Consider the following 20,222-nt stretch of genomic DNA (forward strand, 5'->3'; position numbering starts at 1 on the left):
GTTTGATCAGAGTAGGGAGAGGAAGGGGAGTGTTTGGAGCGTCTGCCACCTCTCTCTCTCACACACCTCGCCGCAACGGCACAGCTGTATCACGCTCAACATACTAATTATACAACAACGGCATTCCCACTGCACCCTGCCACAACACAGAGGGACACACACACAGATACATTTAGAAACACATTCACAGACAGACATACAGTCCATATATGAAAACCTATATTTATACCAACAAGATATCACAGTCCGACTTCATGCCCCAACGTCCTTGGACAAACGTTTATTTTTGACGAGTAAACTGACTTCATCTCCCAACGTTCTGTGACAAACTTGTTAAATTTAGGCACACAGAAACAACTCTAGTGTGAAGTGTAGGCATTCATTCTGACTGGGTTAATTAGGGGTGAAGGTTTGGGATAGGGATGAAACAGAGACAACTCAGACTTGGTATACTGTTGTGGACAGATGGTGGAGTGGCAATGAGCTCCTGCTCTGTAGACTGTGGGTTGAATCCCAGTACAGGGATCTTGGGCTGGTTCTGACAGTGTCTCCCGACATCCAGTGGACCTGCACAAATGTCGAATTTCGCCTTGGATCTGGAGTGATCCTTCTGATTTCTACACAGATGCACGTAATAGTAAACACACTCAGCATCCATTCCTCCTCCTCCTCCGCCCACACACACGACGCAGCACCCTTTCCTCCTCCTCCACACACACGTACACAAAGCCTCCTGCCAAATGGCTAAATGGGATAAAGGCTACGTATGGATGACAGAGAGGCTAATCCCCTCTATACCACCAGGACCAGCCTCCGGAGCCTTCAGCCTCTCTTCAAATTAAATCAATCCTGACAGCTCTGCCTCCCTAAGTCCTCTCCCAGCTCACCTAAACCCAGTTCCAGAACGATGCTTCACTACTGGTGGGTAAGGCTCTACTGGGATGACATTCTAACCAGTTTAAATGTTGTTTCATTTAGAATGCACGCTCATGGGATGAGTAGAAGACTGATTGGAATAATACATTAAACTCTATGGGATGGGATATATTCATTCAACTATGAATATTGTAAGCATGATTCTAATGAATGATTAGAACAGATAGTAGTTTTGTGTGTGGATGTGAGCTCCTTGATATGCAGGAGGAATGACAGTGTCATTTTTTAACTAAATTAACCATGTCATGCTAATCAGGCATGTCTCGTCTTAAAGCCGTCTACAAAGAGCCACACCATATGGTCCCAGACATCTCCTCCAATGTGAACATGCTTATTTGTGCACAGTGTGTGTGTGTGTGTGTGTGTGTGTGTGTGTGTGTACAGTTGAAGTGGGAAGTTTACATACACCTCAGCCAAATACATTTAAACTCAGTAAAAAAGTCCCTGTCTTAGGTCAGTTAGGATCACCACTTTATTTTAAGAATGTGAAATGTCAGAATAATAATAGAGAATGATTTATTTCAGCTTTATTTATTTCATCACGTTCCCAGTGGGTCAGAAGTTTACATACACTCAATTAGTATTTGGTAGCATTGCCTTTAAATTGCTTAACTTGGGTCAAATGTTATGGGTAGCCTTCCACAAGCTTCCCACAATAAGTTGGGTGAATTTTGGCCCATTCCTCCTGACAGAGCTGGTGTAACTGAGTCAGGTATGTAGGCCTCCTTGCTCGCACATGCTTTTTCAGTTCTGCCCACAAATGTTCTATAGGATTGAGGTCAGGGCTTTGTGATGGCCACTCCAATACCTGGACTTTGTTGTCCTTAAGCCATTTTGCCACAACTTTGGAAGTATGCTTGGGGTCATTGTCCATTTGGAAGACCCATTTGCGACCAAGCTTTAACTTCCTGACTGATGTCTTGAGATGTTACTTCAATATATCCACATCATTTTCCTGCCTCATGCAGCCATCAATTTTGTGAAGTGCACCAGTCCCTCCTGCAGCAAAGCACTTCCACAACATGATGCTGCCACCCCAGTGTTTCACTGTTGGGATGGTGTTCTTCGGCTCGCAATCCTCTCCCTTTTTCCTCCAAACATAACGATGGTCATTATGGCCAAACAGTTCTATTTTTGTTTCATCAGACCAGAGGACATTTCTTCAAAAAGTACGATCTTTGTCCCCATGTGCAGTTGCAAACCATAGTCTGGCTTTTTTATGGTGGTTTTGGAGCAGTGGCTTCTTCCTTGCTGAGTGACCTTTCAGGTTATGTTGATATAGAACTCATTTACTGTGGATATAGATACTTTTGTACCTGTTTCCTCCAGCATCTTCACATGGTCCTTTGCTGTTGTTCTGGGATTGATTTGCACTTTTCGCACCAAAGTACGTTCATCTCTAGGAGACAGAACGCGTCGCCTTCCTGAGCGGTATGATGGCTGTCTGGTCCCATGGTGTTTATACTTGCGTATTATTGTTTGTACAGATGAACGTGGTACCTTCAGGCGTTTGAAAATTACTCCCAAGGATGAACCAGACTTGTGGAGGTAAAAAAAATGTCTGAGGTCTTTTGATTTTCACCTGATGTCAAGCAAAGAGGCACTGAGTTTGAAGGTAGGCCTTGAAATACATCCACAGGTACACCTCCAATTGACTCAAATGATGTCAATTAGCCTATCAGAAGCTTCTAAAGCCATGACATCATTTTCTGGAATTTTCCAAACTGTTTGAAGGCACAGTCAACTTAGTGTTTGTAAACTTTTGACCAACTGGAATTGTGATTCAGTGAACTATAAGTGAAATAATATGTCTGTTAAAACTTCTTATGGCTGGGGGCAGTATTGAGTAGCTTGGATGAATAAGGTGCCCAGAGTTAACTGCCTGCTACTCAGGCCCAGTTGCTAATATATGCATATTATTAGTAGATTTGGATAGAAAACACTCTGAAGTTTCTAAAACTGTTTGAATGATGTCTGTGAGTATAACAGAACTCATATGGCAGGCAAAAACCTGAGAAAAAATCCAACCGGGAAGTGGGAAATCTGAGGTTTGTAGTTTAAGTCATTGCCCATCGAATATATAGTGTCTATGGGGTCATATTGCACTTCCTACAGCTTCCACTAGATGTCAACAGTCTTTAGAACCTTGTTTGAGGCTTCTACTGTGAAGGAGGAGGGAATGAGAGCTGATTGAGTCAGGGGTCTGGCAGAGTGCCATGAGCTGATCACGCGCGCTCATGTGAGAGTTAGCTGCGTTCCATTGCATTTCTACAGACAAAGGAATTCTCCGGTTGGAACATTATTGAAGTTTATGATAAAAACATCCCAAAGATTGATTCTATACTTCATTTGACATGTTTTTACGAACTGTAATATGACTTTTCGTCTGAATTTCACCTGGACTTGCCCGCGCCTCGTGAGTTTGTAGTGTGTACTAGACACGCAAACAAAAATGAGGTATTTGGACATAAATGATGGACTTTATCGAACAAATCAAACATTTATTGTGGAACTGGGATTCCTGTGAGTGCATTCTGATGAAGATCATCAAAGGTTAGTGATTAATTTTATCTCTATTTCTGCTTTTTATGATTCCTCTCTTTGGCTGGAAAAATGACTGTGTTTTTCTGTGACTAGGTGCAGACCTAACAATCGTTTGGTGTGCTTTTGTAGTAAAGCCCTTTTGAAATCGGACACTGTGGTGGGATTAACAACAAGTTTACCTTTAAAATGGTGTAAAATACTTGTATGTTTGAGGAATTTTAATTATGAGATTTCTGTTTTGAATTTGGCATTTTAACAATTGTTGATGAGAACCAGTTCATAGACAGGGGAAAACTAGTTATTGATGTCAGCCATTGATGAGAACCAGTTATTAGACAGGGGATAACTAGTTATTGATGTCAGCCATTGATGAGAACCAGTTCATAGACAGGGGATAACTGGTTATTGATGAGAACCAGTTCATAGACAGGGGATAACTGGTTATTGATGAGAACCGGTTCATAGACATGGGATAACTGGTTATTGATGGGAACCAGTTCATAGACAGTGGATAACTGGTTATTGATGAGAACCGGTTCATAGACAGGGGATAACTGGTTATTGATGAGAACCATTTCATAGACAGGGGATAACTGGTTATTGATGAGAACCGGTTCATAGACAGGGGATAACTGGTTATTGATGAGAACCAGTTCATAGACAGGGGATAACTGGTTATTGATGTCAGCCATTGATGAGAACCAGTTCATAGACAGGGGATAACTGGTTATTGATGTGAACCAGTTCATAGACAGGGGATAACTGGTTATTGATGAGAACCGGTTCATAGACAGGGGATAACTAGTTATTGATGTCAGCCATTGATGAGAACCAGTTCATAGACAGGGGATAACTGGTTATTGATGAGAACCAGTTCATAGACAGGGGATAACTAGTTATTGATGTCAGCCATTGATGAGAACCAGTTCATAGACAGGGGATAACTGGTTATTGATGTCAGCCATTGATGAGAACCAGTTCATAGACTCGGGATAACTAGTTATTGATGAGAACCAGTTCATAGACAGGGGATAACTGGTTATTGATGTCAGCCATTGATGAGAACCGGTTCATAGACTCGGGGATAAATGGTTATTGATGTCAGCCATTGTATAGAAGTCCACCTACATTCTTTACCTGTCATCATGTCTCTCTCATGTCTGGCGGCAGATTAACAAAATATCCTACCAGACCACCAGAGAGGCGGAGGGCGTCACCCACAACCATAGAAATAAAACCAATTCTATGGTCACAATCACAGGAGGTTGGAGCCTCCTTAATTTGGTGGGGACAGGCTTGTGGTAGCGGCTGTAGAGCAATGGATGGGATGGTATCAAATACAAACAACACATGGTTTTCATGTGCCTGATGCCATTCCATTCGCTCCATTACAGCCATTATTCTGAGGCGTCCTCCACTGAGCAGCCTCCACTGGTCACAACAACCTGAAGGGGGTTTACTGAGGGGTCAGGGGACCGTCAAAGACCTATTAGTATTATTTATTTACCAAAACTCCTTGGTTTCAACATAAACAAAGAGAGTTGTGGAACACACTTTCCTCCATAGTCTGAAAGGAAATAAGAGGACATGGGAATAGATCCCCCACACACCACACACACACACACACACACACACACACACACACACACACACACACACTGACAAGATTGAACCTTTATTGAGATGTTCCTCCCTGCCCTTCGTTGAAAAGCTCTCTGTGACGGAGTAAACTGACACACACAGGCAGGGTGGTCAGGGAGGAAGTTAAATAATAAACCATTGCTGGAGGGGTAATTGATGAAACAGCGTGACTCAACACTAGCTGCCTGCTGTAACTGAATACCAACAGAGAAAGAGATACAGGAGATTTAGGAGGAGAGGAGGGGGATGGATGGGGGAGAGAAGGGCTGGGGGCGTCAGAGAAGAGTGGGAGAGAGAGGAGAAAGAAGGCTCAATGAAAAGCGAGGTGGATTCTTGGTAACGCAGCATGGTTTCTGTGACTGTGTACTTGGACACGGCAGTTTATAAAGCACTATGGGTTTTGTACATCTGCCCCCCCCCCCCATTCAAATTACAGAGAGGATGGATAGATTAAAGGGCCAGGCGGAGAAAGAATAGAGTAGAGGATAATTAAATTCAAACAACATCAGTTGTCCCCTTCCTAAAATGACTAGAAGGAAAAGCAAAAGGGAGAGAGAAAGATACCAGTTGAGTAGAGGAATATAGAACAGTTACACAGAAAACTTAAACGTTCATTTATTTTGTTGCTATTTTTCCTTTAGTTTATTAAGCTAAATTTGTTTGTTGGTTAAGAGCATGTAAGCAAGCATTTCACGGTAGGGTCTACACCGGTTGTATTCGGCACATGTGACAAATACAATTTAATTCCACCACTTTTCAACCTCATTTTCATTATCTCCAGCACAATACCAGTTTCTAAGTTTTGTCGTAAAAATATACAGTAAAGTGTAACAGTTCTACCCGATGGCATCAAAAGATGAGATTCGTAGTGACGTGGGGAGCAAGAAAATACCCTTAACTGGCTAGAAACTAGTTGTTTTTCTTACATTTAATCCTACCCTGTGATGTCACAGAGAAGCATTTTTTAAGAACTCTTTCTTTTTAATCACAGAAATGCATGTTGACACTGGTATGGTGCTGAAAATAATGAATTTGAGGTTGAAAAGTTGCAGAATTTCCCTTTACGTAAAGACTAGGACATTGCTGAAAATGGTTCAGTTGTCTGAAACATACATACTACAGTATGTCACCTGGGCGGGACTTGTGTCAGGCAAACGGGAACACAGGAAGGCTGAGTTGAGTGGGCTCACCGGGACCTCTGTGTGTTGCAAATTTATGTTGACATTATTAATGCCTGCTGCTTAGTGCTTTCCTGTCTCCCCTCTTCACATGCCCTGGCCTAAACTGAAGCTCTTATCAAGACAGAATCCTCCCTTTTGCTGGGAATCCAGCCCTTCCCACACAGGGACTGGCAACCGCAATTATACAGACACATAGTTCATTTTTACTCAATAACATGGTATTTATCCCCTCAGGGGCAATTAAGAAAGGCCTAGTTATAAATCACAGTGGATGCTTTGATAAAATGGTTGGGAGAGTTTCCCATTCAATAATGGATTGATATACAGTAGCATCATGATTAAATAAATAATAACAATATGTTCTGATAGGGATGGCAAACGGGCCCATAAAACCACGGACAGAGCATGTGTGTAGTAGTAAAAGGCCTACTGGTGAATAGCAGTAGCAGAAACAGAATATTGTGACAGAGCTAGCACTTGATAGAATCATTTCTAAATGAATAATGATCAGTGCCCTCATCACTCTACTGCAGCAGAGGAAAATGACCCGTTTATCGGAATAGAGCTGTTAGTAAGGAAGAGCCAGTCGTCACTGACTACCACACCCATAAACCAGTCATAAACCCAGTCTATTTGTACAATTTCTCTAATTAAAATCTGATTTTCAACCTAACCCTAACATTAACCACATTCCTAACTCTAGCCGTATGTTAAGACCAAAAAGCAAATTTGTGTTAGCACAGCCACAAAGTCAAAATTGGCTATCTAATGGAAAACAGAAAATCCCCATTTTATTCCATTTTGTGCCTCTGAACACCACCCTCGTGTCACCATGACTACTATCCTGCTGTATGCTATTACGTCTCTTTGTCTCTTTCTGGTGAGAAACCTGCTAACCCCAGCTGACAACCATCATAGTAGCTTTCCATGGAACCTGTTCCCCTGGTGACTCAGTCACCCTGTGTGTGTGTGTGTGTGTGTGTGTGTGTGTGTGTGTGTGTGTGTGTGTGTGTGTGTGAGGTCTGGTGCAGCAGAGCATACTCACCCACGACCCGCTGTGTAAACCCGGCGCCACCTGTCGCTCAGTCTGGACCAGCTTGTGCCATCCTCACGTCATTTGACCGTGGGTAGACTGGGCATGCATTGAATTGGCCCTTTTTATCCTCTCTAGGCCCCCGCTACCTCTCACACCCAACCTAATAATCTCTCATATCGCATCAGAGGAAAGCCCAAAAAATTGTCAGACTCCAGTCACCCAAGTCATAAACTGTTTTCTCTGCTACCGCACAACAAGCAGTACCGGAGCGTCGTCTAGGACCAAAAGGCTCAGCTTCTACCTCCAAGCCATAAGACTGCTGAACAATTAATAAAATGGCCACCGGACTATTAACATTAACACCTCCACCACCCCTCCATTTCTTTTGTACACTGCTGCTACTCGCTGTTTATTATCTATGCATAGTCACTTCACCCCTACCTACTTGTACAAACTACTTTGGCTAACCTGGACCCCCGCACACTGACTCGGTACCGGTACCCACTGTGTATAGCCTCGTTATTGTTATTTTATTGTGTTATTTATCTTTTTTTAAACTTTAGTTTATTTGGTAAATATTTTCTTAACCAACAGTGCAGTTCAAAAAAGAGTTAGGGGCTTGTAAGTAAGCATTTCAATGTAAGGTCTACACTTACATGTAAGGTCTACTTGTTGTATTCAGTGCATGTGACAAAAAAAATGGTTTGACAAACCCATCACTTCATATTCTATCACAACAGATCCTAGGATCAGATAGAATATTAGATGTGGTCATACCTGTCACGACTTCCGACGAAGCCGGTTCCCCCCCTTTTCGGGCGGTGTTCGGTGGTCGACGTCACCGACCTTCTAGCCATCGCTGATCCATTTTTCATTTTCCATTGGTTTGGTCTTGTCTTCCTTCACACCTGGTTCCAATCCCATCAATTACATGTTGTGTATTCTCTGTTTCCCCTCATGTCCTTGTCGGAGATTGTTTTATTGTATGTTATGTGCAAGTCATGTGTCGGTGTGCGACGGGTTTTGTACCCACTTATATTATTTTTGGTATATTTTGGTTTTTGGAGTTTTATGAGCACTTATTAAACGACTCTGTTTATACCAAGTTCGTTTTCCTGCGCCTGACTTCCCTGCCACCGACACGCACCCATTACATACCAGACCCATACAGGATGTAGAAATCTGATCCAGAAGCAGACAGGATGGGAATGTCAGTCAAAATGTATGAAACAGCAGACAGAGGCTATTCCTCTTAGATTAGGCATGGATTCTGGCCAGTCAAAGACACAGATCAAGTTTGTGGCTATGACTATGGAGATGAACACAGACAGCTGGTCCCGTAGGCCTTACCCTTCAATGTTGGCCGATCTGAAGGGCCTCGATAGGAAGTGAAGTGGTGGTGCATCCACCACATTGCTTACACTTTAAACAACTGCAAACATCAAAGGATTAGGTTAGGGCCAAGGGGAAGAGGTAGGGAGTGGGACTGGCACTTGGTGCGTGCCACAGGAGGTTGGTGGCACCATAATTTGGGAGGACAGGCTCATAGTAATGGCTGGAGTGGAATAGGTGGAATGGTATCAAATACATCAAACACATGGTTTCCATGGTGCCATTCCATTTGCTCCGTTCCAGTCATTATGAGCCGTCCTCCCCTCAGCAGCCTCCACTGGTTCGTACCTACACCACCTGACGACCGATGGCGTGTTGGCCAGGCAGATGAGGCTCATGCTGTTGCTCTACCTCTTCAGCCCTCCCCAGCCGTCATTAAACTGTTTTGCCAAGTTTTTCCCCACTGGATTTTTGCTTGCTTGTCCTATTCACAGTACCCCTGGCGTGTTTTGAATGCAGCCCAGGGCCAGGACGGATAATAGTGAATCTCCTACAATGTTCTCCTTCCACACCACCCCACAGACCAGAAGGACAGAGTTAGTTTCGGCCTTCTTTACTCAAATGAGTCACCTGCCTCCTTATTTGCTGCCTTATAAGAGCAAACTCCCGTGGTATTAGCCACAGTGCTTCCCGTTGTATTAGCCACAGCGCTTCCCGTTGTATTAGCCACAGCGCTTCCCGTTGTATTAGCCACAGCGCTTCCCGTTGTATTAGCCACAGCGCTTCCCGTTGTATTAGCCACAGCGCTTCCCGTTGTATTAGCCACAGCGCTTCCCGTTGTATTAGCCACAGCGCTTCCCGTTGTATTAGCCACAGCGCTTCCCGTTGTATTAGCCACAGCGCTTCCCGTTGTATTAGCCACAGCACTTCCCGTTGTATTAGCCACAGCGCTTCCCGTTGTATTAGCCACAGTATTCATTTTGGGGAAAAAAATGGTGTACTTGATATTTAAAATTAAAACTTAACATGCATTAGATAAGAGGGAATGTAGTCTGTATAACAAGTACTAATGTACTGTATGAAGTCTGTATAACAAGTACTAATGTACTGTATGAGTCTGTATAACAAGTACTAATGTACTGTATGTAGTCTGTATAACAAGTACTAATGTACTGCATGAAGTCTGTATAACAAGTACTAATGTACTGTATGAAGTCTGTATAACAAGTACTAATGTACTGTATGAGTCTGTATAACAAGTACTAATGTACTGTATGTAGTCTGTATAACAAGTACTAATGAACTGTTTGTAGTGTATAACAAGTACTAATGTACTGTATGAAGTCTGTATAACAAGTACGAATGTACTGTATGAGTCTGTATAACAAGTACTAATGTACTGTATGTAGTCTGTATAACAAGTATTAATGTACTGTATGAGTCTGTATAACAAGTACTAATGTACTGTATGTAGTCTGTATAACAAGTACTAATGTACTATATGAGTCTGTATAACAAGTACTAATGTACTGCACGTAGTCTGTATAACAAGTACTAATGTACTGTATGTAGTCTGTATAACAAGTATTAATGTACTGTATGAGTCTGTATAACAAGTACTAATGTACTGTATGTAGTCTGTATTACAAGTAACAATGTACTGTATGTAGTCTGTATGACAAGTACTAATGTACTGCATGTAGTCTGTTTAACAACTACTAATGTACTGCTTGTAGTCTGTATAACAAGTACTAATGTACTATATGAGTCTGTATAACAAGTATTAATGTACTGTATGTAGTCTGTACAACAAGTACTAATGTACTGCACGTAGTCTGTATAACAAGTACTAATGTACTGCACATAGTCTGTATAACAAGTACTAATATACTGCACGTAGTCTGTATAACAAGTACTAATATACTGCACGTAGTCTGTATAACAAGTACTAATGTACTGCACGTAGGCTGTTTTTGATTTGAAAGGCGAGTCATGGGTAAAGCGCCACCTGCTGACAAATATAAAATCACAGCATCTGTCAGTGACCCTAACTTAGTTGACCTACAACATTTTTACTTAAATTATTAAACTAAAATTATTACACATTTGTAGATGTAGACTACCGAATGGAAAATGCAAAGTAACTTTTTCAATATCCATCAATTTGAATAATTTAATCTAATTATAGGAGTCTTACAATATTTTTCAAAAGGAACAATGTAAAACCAAAATGCTCAATCTCTCCAAATAAATACACAGATTGACATTCCCAACACACAAAAATGCCTCTTTTCAGAAGATTCTCCATTCTTCTTCCTCTGTTCTCAGTGTCCCCTCCTAAGACATACCATTCATTGGTCTATTCTTCAATAGTCTTTCTTGGTCGTGTTCATTAGGCACCAAATGGAAGAACACTGAATGAAACAGGGAGAGGCTAACTGGACTTGTCCAATTAGAAACTTTCATTTGTTTTCTGCTGCATTGTGTGCCCGAATAAACATGACCCAGGTGATTTGGCCTGTTCAGTTCATTTGACCTGTTCCTTTAGTCAGGTTCTGTGTCCAGAACCAGAGTAGGAAACATCACCCCTCCCTCTCCAAGCAGGGAGTAAATGTCACGGAGCGCGGCGGGGTTGGGAAGTCCAGGAGCGGAGGGCATGACCATGGTGTCAGAGAGAGCCTGTCAGAGAAACAGAACACACACCAAAAAAGTGACTTATGCATACATACACACAGATGCAAAATCACAGTATTGACCTTTGTGGAAAAATCCTTTTTCCTTTTAACATGGCACAGGTGTGTAATGGCATGGCTCTTGGTAGAAATATGCAAAGGGTGTGTTATTAGCTACCTGATACAGGTGTGTGTGTTTGTATGAGACAGATGTGCCTCTTATCTGATGCAGGTATGTGTGTGCATGTATGAGGCAGATGTGCCTCTTACCTGATACAGGTATGTGTGTGTGTGTGTATGTATGAGACAGATGTGCCGCTACCTGATGCAGGTGTGTGTGTGTGTGTATGTATGAGACAGATGTGCCTCTTACCTGATACAGGTGTGTGTGTATGTATGAGACAGATGTGCCGCTACCTGATGCAGTGTGTGTGTGTGTGTGTGTATGTGACAGATGTGCCGCTACCTGATACAGGTGTGTGTGTGTGTATGTATGTGACAGATGTGCCGCTACCTGATGACAGATGTGCCGCTACCTGATACAGGTGTGTGTGTGTATGTATGTGACAGATGTGCCGCTACCTGATACAGGTGTGTGTGTGTATGTATGTGACAGATGTGCCGCTACCTGATACAGGTGTGTGTGTGTATGTATGTGACAGATGTGCCGCTACCTGATACAGGTGTGTGTGTGTGTATGTATGTGACAGATGTGCCGCTACCTGATACAGGTGTGTGTGTGTATGTATGTGACAGATGTGCCGCTACCTGATACAGGTGTGTGTGTGTGTGTGTACCTGATACAGGTGTGTGTGTGTGTGACAGTGTGTATGTGACAGATGTGCCGCTACCCTGATGACAGGTGTGTGTGTGTATGTATGTGACAGATGTGCCGCTACCTGATACAGGTGTGTGTGTGTTTGTATGAGACAGATGTGCCGCTACCTGATACAGGTGTGTGTGTATGTATGAGACAGATGTGCCGCTACCTGATGCAGGTGTGTGTGTGTGTGTGTGTGTGTGTGTGTGTGTATGTGACAGATGTGCCGCTACCTGATACAGGTGTGTGTGTGTGTATGAGACAGATGTGCCGCTACCTGATGCAGGTGCACCTCCTGTTGTAGCAGCTCGACTCGCAACCTCAGCCTCTCCACCTCCTGGAGCTCTGCCTGGCTGGTGTAGGTCAGGGTGGGGGGCAAGGGGGTCACCCCACTCAGGTCACCCCACTCACCCTTACTCCTGACGGGGCAGAACGCGCCCGCTCCTTCCCCCTTCAGCCTCCTCCATCGATCCCATGCCTCCCACTCTGGTCGGAAAAATTGATTATTTTTAGAGTGAGAGGAGCGCGAGCAACCGAATCCGAAAACGCTTGCACCTCCTGTGTGCTTGCTGCTCCCTCAGCTTTAAATAGCAGGGACAAGCCAAGCATTGCGCGGACTGATGGCTTTAAAACCTCAGTCACATTCACACAGGGGGACCTGAGAAGGAGCCTCACCGTCACATTCACACAGGGGGACCTGAGAAGGAGCCTCACCGTCACACAATCTCAAAAGGAGACCAAGGAAATCAGAATAAATCCGGTGTAACTGACGGTTTCTATTTTCATTATCCATAAGTTAAGACAGTGAGGGGTTCATTTAGCTCGTTAGTGTGTGTCCGCGTGAAGATTGACTCTCAGGGAGCACATTTCTCCATTGGAGGATGGTGACCTGAGAATTAATCTGCTCATCATACTGTTGTCAGTTGACTCAAGACAATGCTGCAACAAAAGTCACTGTACCATTCTATTGTTGGACATTTACACTGAATTGAATTGTCCCAAAATAAAATGCTGCATCATAATCTGACTACCAGAATATAGATTAGAGATCAATTCTAAGAATGATACAGTTCCTTCAGAATGAATACCAGAATATAGATTAGAGATCAATTATAAGAATGATACAGTTCCTTCAGAATGAATACCAGAATATAGATCAGAGATCAATTATAAGAATGATACAGTTCCTTCAGAATGAATACCAGAATATAGATCAGAGATCAATTATAAGAATGATACAGTTCCTTCAGAATGAATACCAGAATATAGATTAGAGATCAATTATAAGAATGATACAGTTCCTTCAGAATGAATACCAGAATATAGATTAGAGATCAATTATAAGAATGATACAGTTCCTTCAGAATGAATACCAGAATATAGATCAGAGATCAATTATAATAATGATACAGTTCCTTCAGAATGAATACCAGAATGTAGATTAGAGATAAGATAGGAACTGTATAATTGTTCTCGAAAGTATTCACACCCCTCGACTTCTTCCACATTTTGTTGTGTTACAGCCTCCATTTAAAATGGATGACATTTAGATTTGTCACTGGCCTATATACACAATACCCCATAATGTAAAAATTGAAAAATGTTTACAAATGAAAAAAATAAATAATCTGAAATGTCTTTTGAGTCAATAAATATTCAAGCCCTTTGTTATGACAAGCCTAAATATGTTCTGGAGTAAACATTTGCTTAACAAGTCACATGATACGTTGCATTAGTACTCTCTCATCTGTGTTTGTGTGACTGAGTTGGGCCTCTGGGGCTTAACGCAATTGATTTAAAATGCCTTGGTGATAAAACCTACAGCCTGCATTCCATTGAATGAACAGTGTCTGTGAAATGCCTGTCTGCCAGGGCCAGGTGAACCCTCCCTCCAGTTTCTCTCCCACACGCAGATGAACACTGCACTTCAGACATTGTGAGGAGTACCCAGTGTTCCATGTTGCATTAGTATCTGTGTGTTAAGGAGTATGAAACTGGGAAAATAACTCTGTATAAACAAGCAGTAAATTACCTAGAGACAGAAACCTGGCGCAATGTACATTTGTGTCTGTTACTTGATTACACAATGTATCTTTGTATAATTTCTACACATCTGTTTGTCAGATGTGTAGAGGAGGAGGATGTACTTTGCTATAAAGAGCTGTAACCCAAATCTGCTGCTGGGTTCTCAGTGATCACCTCTGCGTTTATTGTTGACCCGCTCCATTATTGTAATAATGAATAATAAAGTTGGATTGTTATGAGGAAATCTAAGTCTCTCTCCATTGATTTGAAATATTTCACCACAAATCTGTGCCAAAGGTGCTTCTACAAAGTATTGGTACTCAGGGATGTGAATACTTAAATACATGCAAATGAGATATTTCTTCGTGAGTGTTAGTGAAGGCCCGGGGCCAGCAAGGTAGCCAGTCGAGGCTCAATTTTAAGTGGGGACTCTGGCTTTGACTCTGGATAGTGTGTGAGTGTTCTGTAACATTCTGTCACAATCTGGCCCCTAGCCAGTCACCTTGGAGGCTTGGGGAATACTAAAAACTGTCAATTCTAAATAAAAGCCCCCCCCCATCAGCACCACACTGTCACAGTGAGATTGGTGAGAGGGGGGAAAAGAGAGCTCAGCTTATAATTGTATTGGTTCAAGGTTGTGGAGAATATGTTGCATTATACTGTGAGATGCTATATGGGCTCATTCTGCTGCGTGAATCAATTGCAAAGGGTCACAATTTCACTACAAGTGAAGACCCTGGAAGAGTCAGTAAAGGGAGTATTGGAGGGTAATATGCCTACTTTCCAAGACTGATTTTTAACATGCTAACTAATTCTCAACATTTGATTATACTCTGTGCCAGTGAAAAACATTGAGAGTGGAGATGTGTGTGCGTGAGTGTATAGAGTGAAGCAAGATTTAGTACCTTTTCTCAGCTGTCCAGCATGTTTCCGGAGGTCTGCCACCATCTTCTCCAGTCCTTCCAGCATCAGCAAGGACTCATATTCCCTCTTCTGGCATGTTGCTTCACATAATAACATGGAAAAAATAATCCATAAATATAAATGTACAGTGCATTCGGAAAGTATTCAGACCCCTTAACCTTTTCCACTTTGTTACGTTACAGCCTTATTCTAAAATTGATTAAATACATTTTATCCTCATCAATCTACTCACAATACCCCATAATGACAAAGCGAAAAACAGTTTTCAGACATGTTTGGCAAATTATCTTTACATAAGAATTCAGACCCTTTGCTATCAGTCTAAATTGAGTTCAGGTGCATCCCGTTCCCATTGATCATCCTTGAGATATTTCTACAATTTGATTGGAGTCCACCTGCGGTAAATTCAATTGAATGATAAATAACATGAGCTGGCGCACACCAAGAATAATAGTTTGTGTGGATGTGCTCACTAACGGCAAATAAACAATAAACTATCAAAATAAAGGCACAGTGATGCCGAAACATTGGTAAATACCCATTAAATTGCTGGGAGATTACACATGGAGTGTGCGACTTCCTTTGTTTTGAAAGTTGAATTGATAAGACATGGTTTGGAAAAGCACACACCTGTCTATATAAAGGTCCCACAGTTGACAGTACATGTCAGAGCAAAAACCAATTCATGAGGTCAAAGGAATTGTCCGTAGAGCTCCGAGACAGGATTGTGTTGAGGCACACATCTGGGAAAGGGTACCAAAGAATTACTGCAGCATTGAAGGTCCCCAAGAACACAGTGGCCTCAATCATTCTTAAATGGAAGTTTGGAACCACCAAGACTCTTCCTAGACCTAGCCACCCAGCCAAACTGCGCAATCGGAGAAGGGCCTTGGTCAGGGAGGTGACCAAGAACCCGAAAGGTCATTCTGACAGAGCTCCAGAGTTCCTCTGTGGAGATGGGAGAACCTTCCAGAAGGACAACCATCTCTGCAGCACTCCACCATTCAGGCCTTTATGGTAGAGTGGCCAGACTGAAGCCACTCCTCAGTAAAAGGCACATGATAGCACGCTAGGAGTTTGCCAAAAGGCACCTAAAGGACTCAGACCATGAGAAACAATTAACCGAATCGAACATCTCTGGAGAGACCTGAAAATAGCTGTGCAGCGACGCTCCCCATCCAACCTGGCAGAGCATGAGAGGATCTGCAGAGAAGAATGGGAGAAACTGCCCAAATACAGGTGTGCCAAGCTTGTAGCGTTATACCCAAGAAGACTTGAGGCTGTCAAAGGTGCTTCAAGAAAGCACTGAGTAAAGGGTGTGAATACTTATGTAAATGTTATATTTCATTTTTAAAATAGATTTTCTAAAACATTCTAAAAACCTGTTTTTGCTTTGTCATTATAGGGTATTGTGTATAGATTGAGGGGGGAAATAACAATTTAATCCATAGAATAAGGCTGTAACGTAAGAAAATGTGGAAAAGGTCAAGAGGTCGGAATACTTTCCGAATGCACGGTATGTATAACAGACATGAGCTAAGCATTATTATTACACATTGACAAAGAATTACTCTCTTCAGCATTTGGACATGAAATTAAACAAATGCAGTGAAAGCGCAATGCGGATCGATCTCAAATGTATTGGTAATGGTGCTATAAAAAATGACAAGGTTTTGCCGTATCTAATTGCTTTACATTACTCAGAAGTTACTGTAATTAATTGTTATCTGTAGCATAAAAACAGCTCTGTCAAATGATTGCTAATGGCTTCAGAATTAATAAGCTCAGCAGTAAATGAGGTCAGAGGACTAAGGGGTGATGAGCTAAAAAATAACACTGAACGTTCTTATTTCTAAGCTAACTAAATCCTTAGTTCTTGGATAAATGGACCCCTTCTCCACCCCCTATTGCTTTTCTTTCCAGACTCTTGTTTTTCATCGCCCATACTTCTGTCATCTCCTACCAGTTTTCCATCCCTCCACTTCTGTAATTTCCTATTTCTTACATATCCCTCCTTCCATCCCCCCTTCTGCATCTCCTCTGGTTGGGCTGGTACCTGGCTCAGTGCCAGAGGTTCTGAAGGTCTGGCCAGTCAGCAGCCGCTCGCTCTTGTAGCAATGACTCAGATCCGTGCAAAGCTGTGTCAGTCTGTCCACCTGAGCCCCGGTGTCGGCCGGGCTGCCACTAGTTGGCCACTCTCTGGAGAACTGACCCATAAGGGGACGGGTCAAGGAGAACAAGCAGACAAAACTCTGAGATAATATTAGAAGACACACAAACACACACACATTTCATTTTCTGTGTGTGAATTCTAAAATCTGGTGTGTTATTTTGAGAAACGATGGTAGACACTGAATTTGATGCCGTGCTAATTTCTCTCACGTAGGCTGTGTGAACGAGTGGGAGTGAGAGAATTAGTAACGAGTTTATACTCGTTAAAATGAACAATTGATATCTCTGCAGGTCCCATGTCACAAATAAGATATACTATTAAAACACTATTTAACTACTCATTAATGTCTAAATGTAAGCATGAGGGTGCATTAAATCAGGTTTGGCTATATGTGGGTGGTAAATGTTCAGTTCATCTGAGGAAGAATACAGTGGCTTTCACTCTCTCCGTGAAGTGACTCCTCTCCGCCACAGGTTTGGATTGTAGAGCCAGGACTTTGTCCCATAACCTGAGGGAAGAAAAAAAAACTGAAAGGGTCAAATGAATGTCCCAGCCACCATTACAACAGTATACAAGTATACATCAATGGAGGCTGCAGAGGGGAGGACAGCTCATAATAATGGCTGGAACGGAGCGAATGGAATCAAACCACTGATTCCGCTCCTGCCATTACCACAAGCCAGTCCTCCCCAATTAAGGTGCTACCAACCTCCTGTGGTATACATGTATAGCCTACTTCTTGTTCCCCAAACAAACACAGCTCAACATCAAGCAGTATACAAAAGACATGAAGAACAAAAAAACAATCACTTTTTGGACGTTTCTTTTGGATACCTAGCTAGCTGTTCCTGCCAGAATCATAGCACCTGGACACACTGCGGTGCACAAGGAATTTACCCTTTTGCACATAATACATTAGAGAAAATTCTGTATGCATTACAGAACACTGGATGGAAAATGTTACAAGAAGGATGATATAGGTCAGACATTTCCTCCACAAAAGATATGATTCACTGGCTGACCTGCTTTGTTTGGTCCTTAGACTGATCCATTTAGTGAACAACGGTGTGGGAGCCCTGCCACAAAAACACACATGTACAGTGTCATTAAACCACACTCAAACTACTTATTGTCACAACAGACTAGTCATATTATATCACAAACGTTGAGTTGCTTCTAGCCAACTTCTTAACGATATCAGTACGGTACTTGGACGTTCCATTTTAATTGGTTATGTTGCTTCTGGAATAGGAATTTGACACTGTCATATACTTTGTTCACTAAGTAGTGGTCTAGTGTTGTCTTGCAGCCTACCTATTCTGTGGAGGTGAAATTACATGTGCTTTTGGCATCCCCTCCATGTGTGAAACTGACACCGTGTCCCACTTAGGGGGCTGGAAGGAAGTGGCTGCAGCTGACCTGTGGGACACCTCAACCTGATGATGTGCTGATGAAGCCTGTGGTGATTGACCCTGATCATGTGACACAGGACCTGGAGGACCAGCCTGCTTCACTTCCTTCCCAGAGGACTGGGGAGGAAACCCCTTTGATGACACGAGAGATCGTTTCTGCATCTGGACAGAGCTTCTGATCATGCTTGCCCTGCCGTGTCCTGAATGACCTACCGGATGACCCATCCTCCCCCTTCCACCCCAGGAGAGATGGGAGGCAGAATACTTTTTGGACTCTTTTTTGTCCATCGTGATGGGTTTGGAGGTAGTTTTAATGCCATTTTTATTCCCCTTGGTGCCACCTGGGGTCAGAGCCCTTCCCTTGCCCTGTGTAGTGTCCACTGGTTCTTTCTTTGGTCCTGGACAGTTCTGAGGGTCTTTTTGGGGTGCTGTGCCAGCGCGAACTCTGAGGGCCTTCTCCAGCAATCGATTCAGCAGTTCCATCTCCCGTCTCTCCTCCAGTTGGACATCTGGGTCTAAACAGAGAAAGAGAAAAACATGCTGACAACGTAGATATTAAAAACATTACCATATCCAGTTACTACTAGTACACTGGGCTTCAGAGAAAATAGCAGATTGTGGATCATCATAATACCCTTTTCAACATCATCTGTCAGTTCTATTTCCTTGCCGTCTTCTTGCTGTGGTCTCCTGGTGAATGATCAGATGGCAAGCATGTTATAACACAGGCCTTTCGAGTTACCTACTCATACAGAACAACTGTAGACCATTAGCTTAACATATATCAATGGACGTGGAGGTTTTACTGTACTTACAAAGAGCGCAGTATCCCCCTGTATTGAAGGATGTTCTCGTTTATCTTGGTCTCCTCTACTTTACACAACTTGATGGCTTCATCCACAAGGCTAAGCAGTGACATAATGCAGGCAGCCTGGCACTGTCATGCACAATAGATTACAGTTCACAGTGACCATGCGTAAACAAAACAGCGCTACTATATCTGGGGTGTAATCATTAGTCCAACACGCTTTGCATCGGAACACTTTTTACAGCGAAAACAAGATGCTAAAATTGGATACATTCAGGTTCGTTCCTAGTGTATACACCCCTGCTCTAGCTCGATGGCTAAATGAAAGCATAGGCACACTGCAAACTTAAATGCATCACATACACATTTGAATACTGCATCTTGAGAAAGTGTGACACTAAACATCTGCATGCAACTTTAGCAAGCTGTTGTTGTACTGACCCGCGAAAGCAAAAATCGGAAGTTACGCTAGCTAACGTTAGCTAACTGGAAAAACAGAGTAGATTTGCAAAGTCCAACCGACTGATAGAAAACCCATTCAACATTGTATGGCGTTCATACACAACGTCTACTATGTAGTCCTTTAAATACTGGACAACATACATATTACTCACATAAAAAAATAGCACACGCGACTCACTAGCAACTAGCTAGCCACTCCTCCACCACCAACAACAACCCCACTTCTCGCGATATTCAGACTCGCTACTATGGAAAC

The 20,222-nt window shown here is 42.5% G+C and overlaps 2 protein-coding genes across 5 annotated transcripts in view; one reads left to right on the plus strand and one right to left on the minus strand.

The window, feature by feature from the left end:
• The first annotated feature begins 731 nt into the window (after positions 1-731).
• The window catches only part of cfap70 (cilia and flagella associated protein 70), a 36,718-nt gene continuing 17,227 nt past the window's right edge, over positions 732-20,222 (plus strand). The window contains exon 1 of the mRNA XM_042318209.1: positions 732-921. The gene's annotated coding sequence lies outside the window, so the exon portion shown is untranslated. The remainder of the gene's footprint in view (positions 922-20,222) is intronic.
• Positions 10,830-20,221, minus strand: LOC112226264 (tubulin epsilon and delta complex protein 2). 4 transcript variants are annotated; one of them, XM_042318212.1, is made up of 10 exons: positions 20,119-20,221; positions 19,512-19,633; positions 19,331-19,386; positions 18,599-19,211; positions 18,307-18,360; positions 17,714-17,792; positions 17,117-17,318; positions 15,093-15,191; positions 12,440-12,648; positions 10,830-11,349 (listed from the first exon to the last, which is right to left on the minus strand). In XM_042318212.1, exons 2-10 carry the CDS (start codon positions 19,613-19,615, stop codon positions 11,215-11,217), a joined length of 1,551 nt encoding a protein of 516 aa, XP_042174146.1. In that variant the 5' UTR covers positions 19,616-19,633; positions 20,119-20,221; the 3' UTR covers positions 10,830-11,214. The 4 variants fall into 4 exon arrangements, with proteins under 4 accessions (XP_042174146.1, XP_042174145.1, XP_042174147.1 ...); XM_042318211.1 differs by having other exon boundaries at positions 19,946-20,193; XM_042318213.1 differs by having other exon boundaries at positions 20,145-20,163.

The sequence above is a fragment of the Oncorhynchus tshawytscha genome, unplaced genomic scaffold (genome assembly GCF_018296145.1).
Source record: "Oncorhynchus tshawytscha isolate Ot180627B unplaced genomic scaffold, Otsh_v2.0 Un_contig_8974_pilon_pilon, whole genome shotgun sequence".
In the NCBI taxonomy this organism is placed as follows: Eukaryota; Metazoa; Chordata; class Actinopteri; order Salmoniformes; family Salmonidae; genus Oncorhynchus; species Oncorhynchus tshawytscha.

Excerpts from the sequence above, each read along its gene's own strand:
- LOC112226264 (XM_042318212.1), bottom strand. The coding sequence starts at position 19,615 with ATGTCACTGCTTAGCCTTGTGGATGAAGCCATCAAGTTGTGTAAAGTA. Across the intron at positions 15,192-17,116 it reads GGGGATGGAAGGAGGGATAT|CAACATGCCAGAAGAGGGAA; the intron begins GTAAGAAATAGG and ends TATTATGTGAAG. Across the intron at positions 11,350-12,439 it reads AGGAGGTGCACCTGCATCAG|GCTCTCTCTGACACCATGGT; the intron begins GTAGCGGCACAT and ends TTTCTCTGACAG.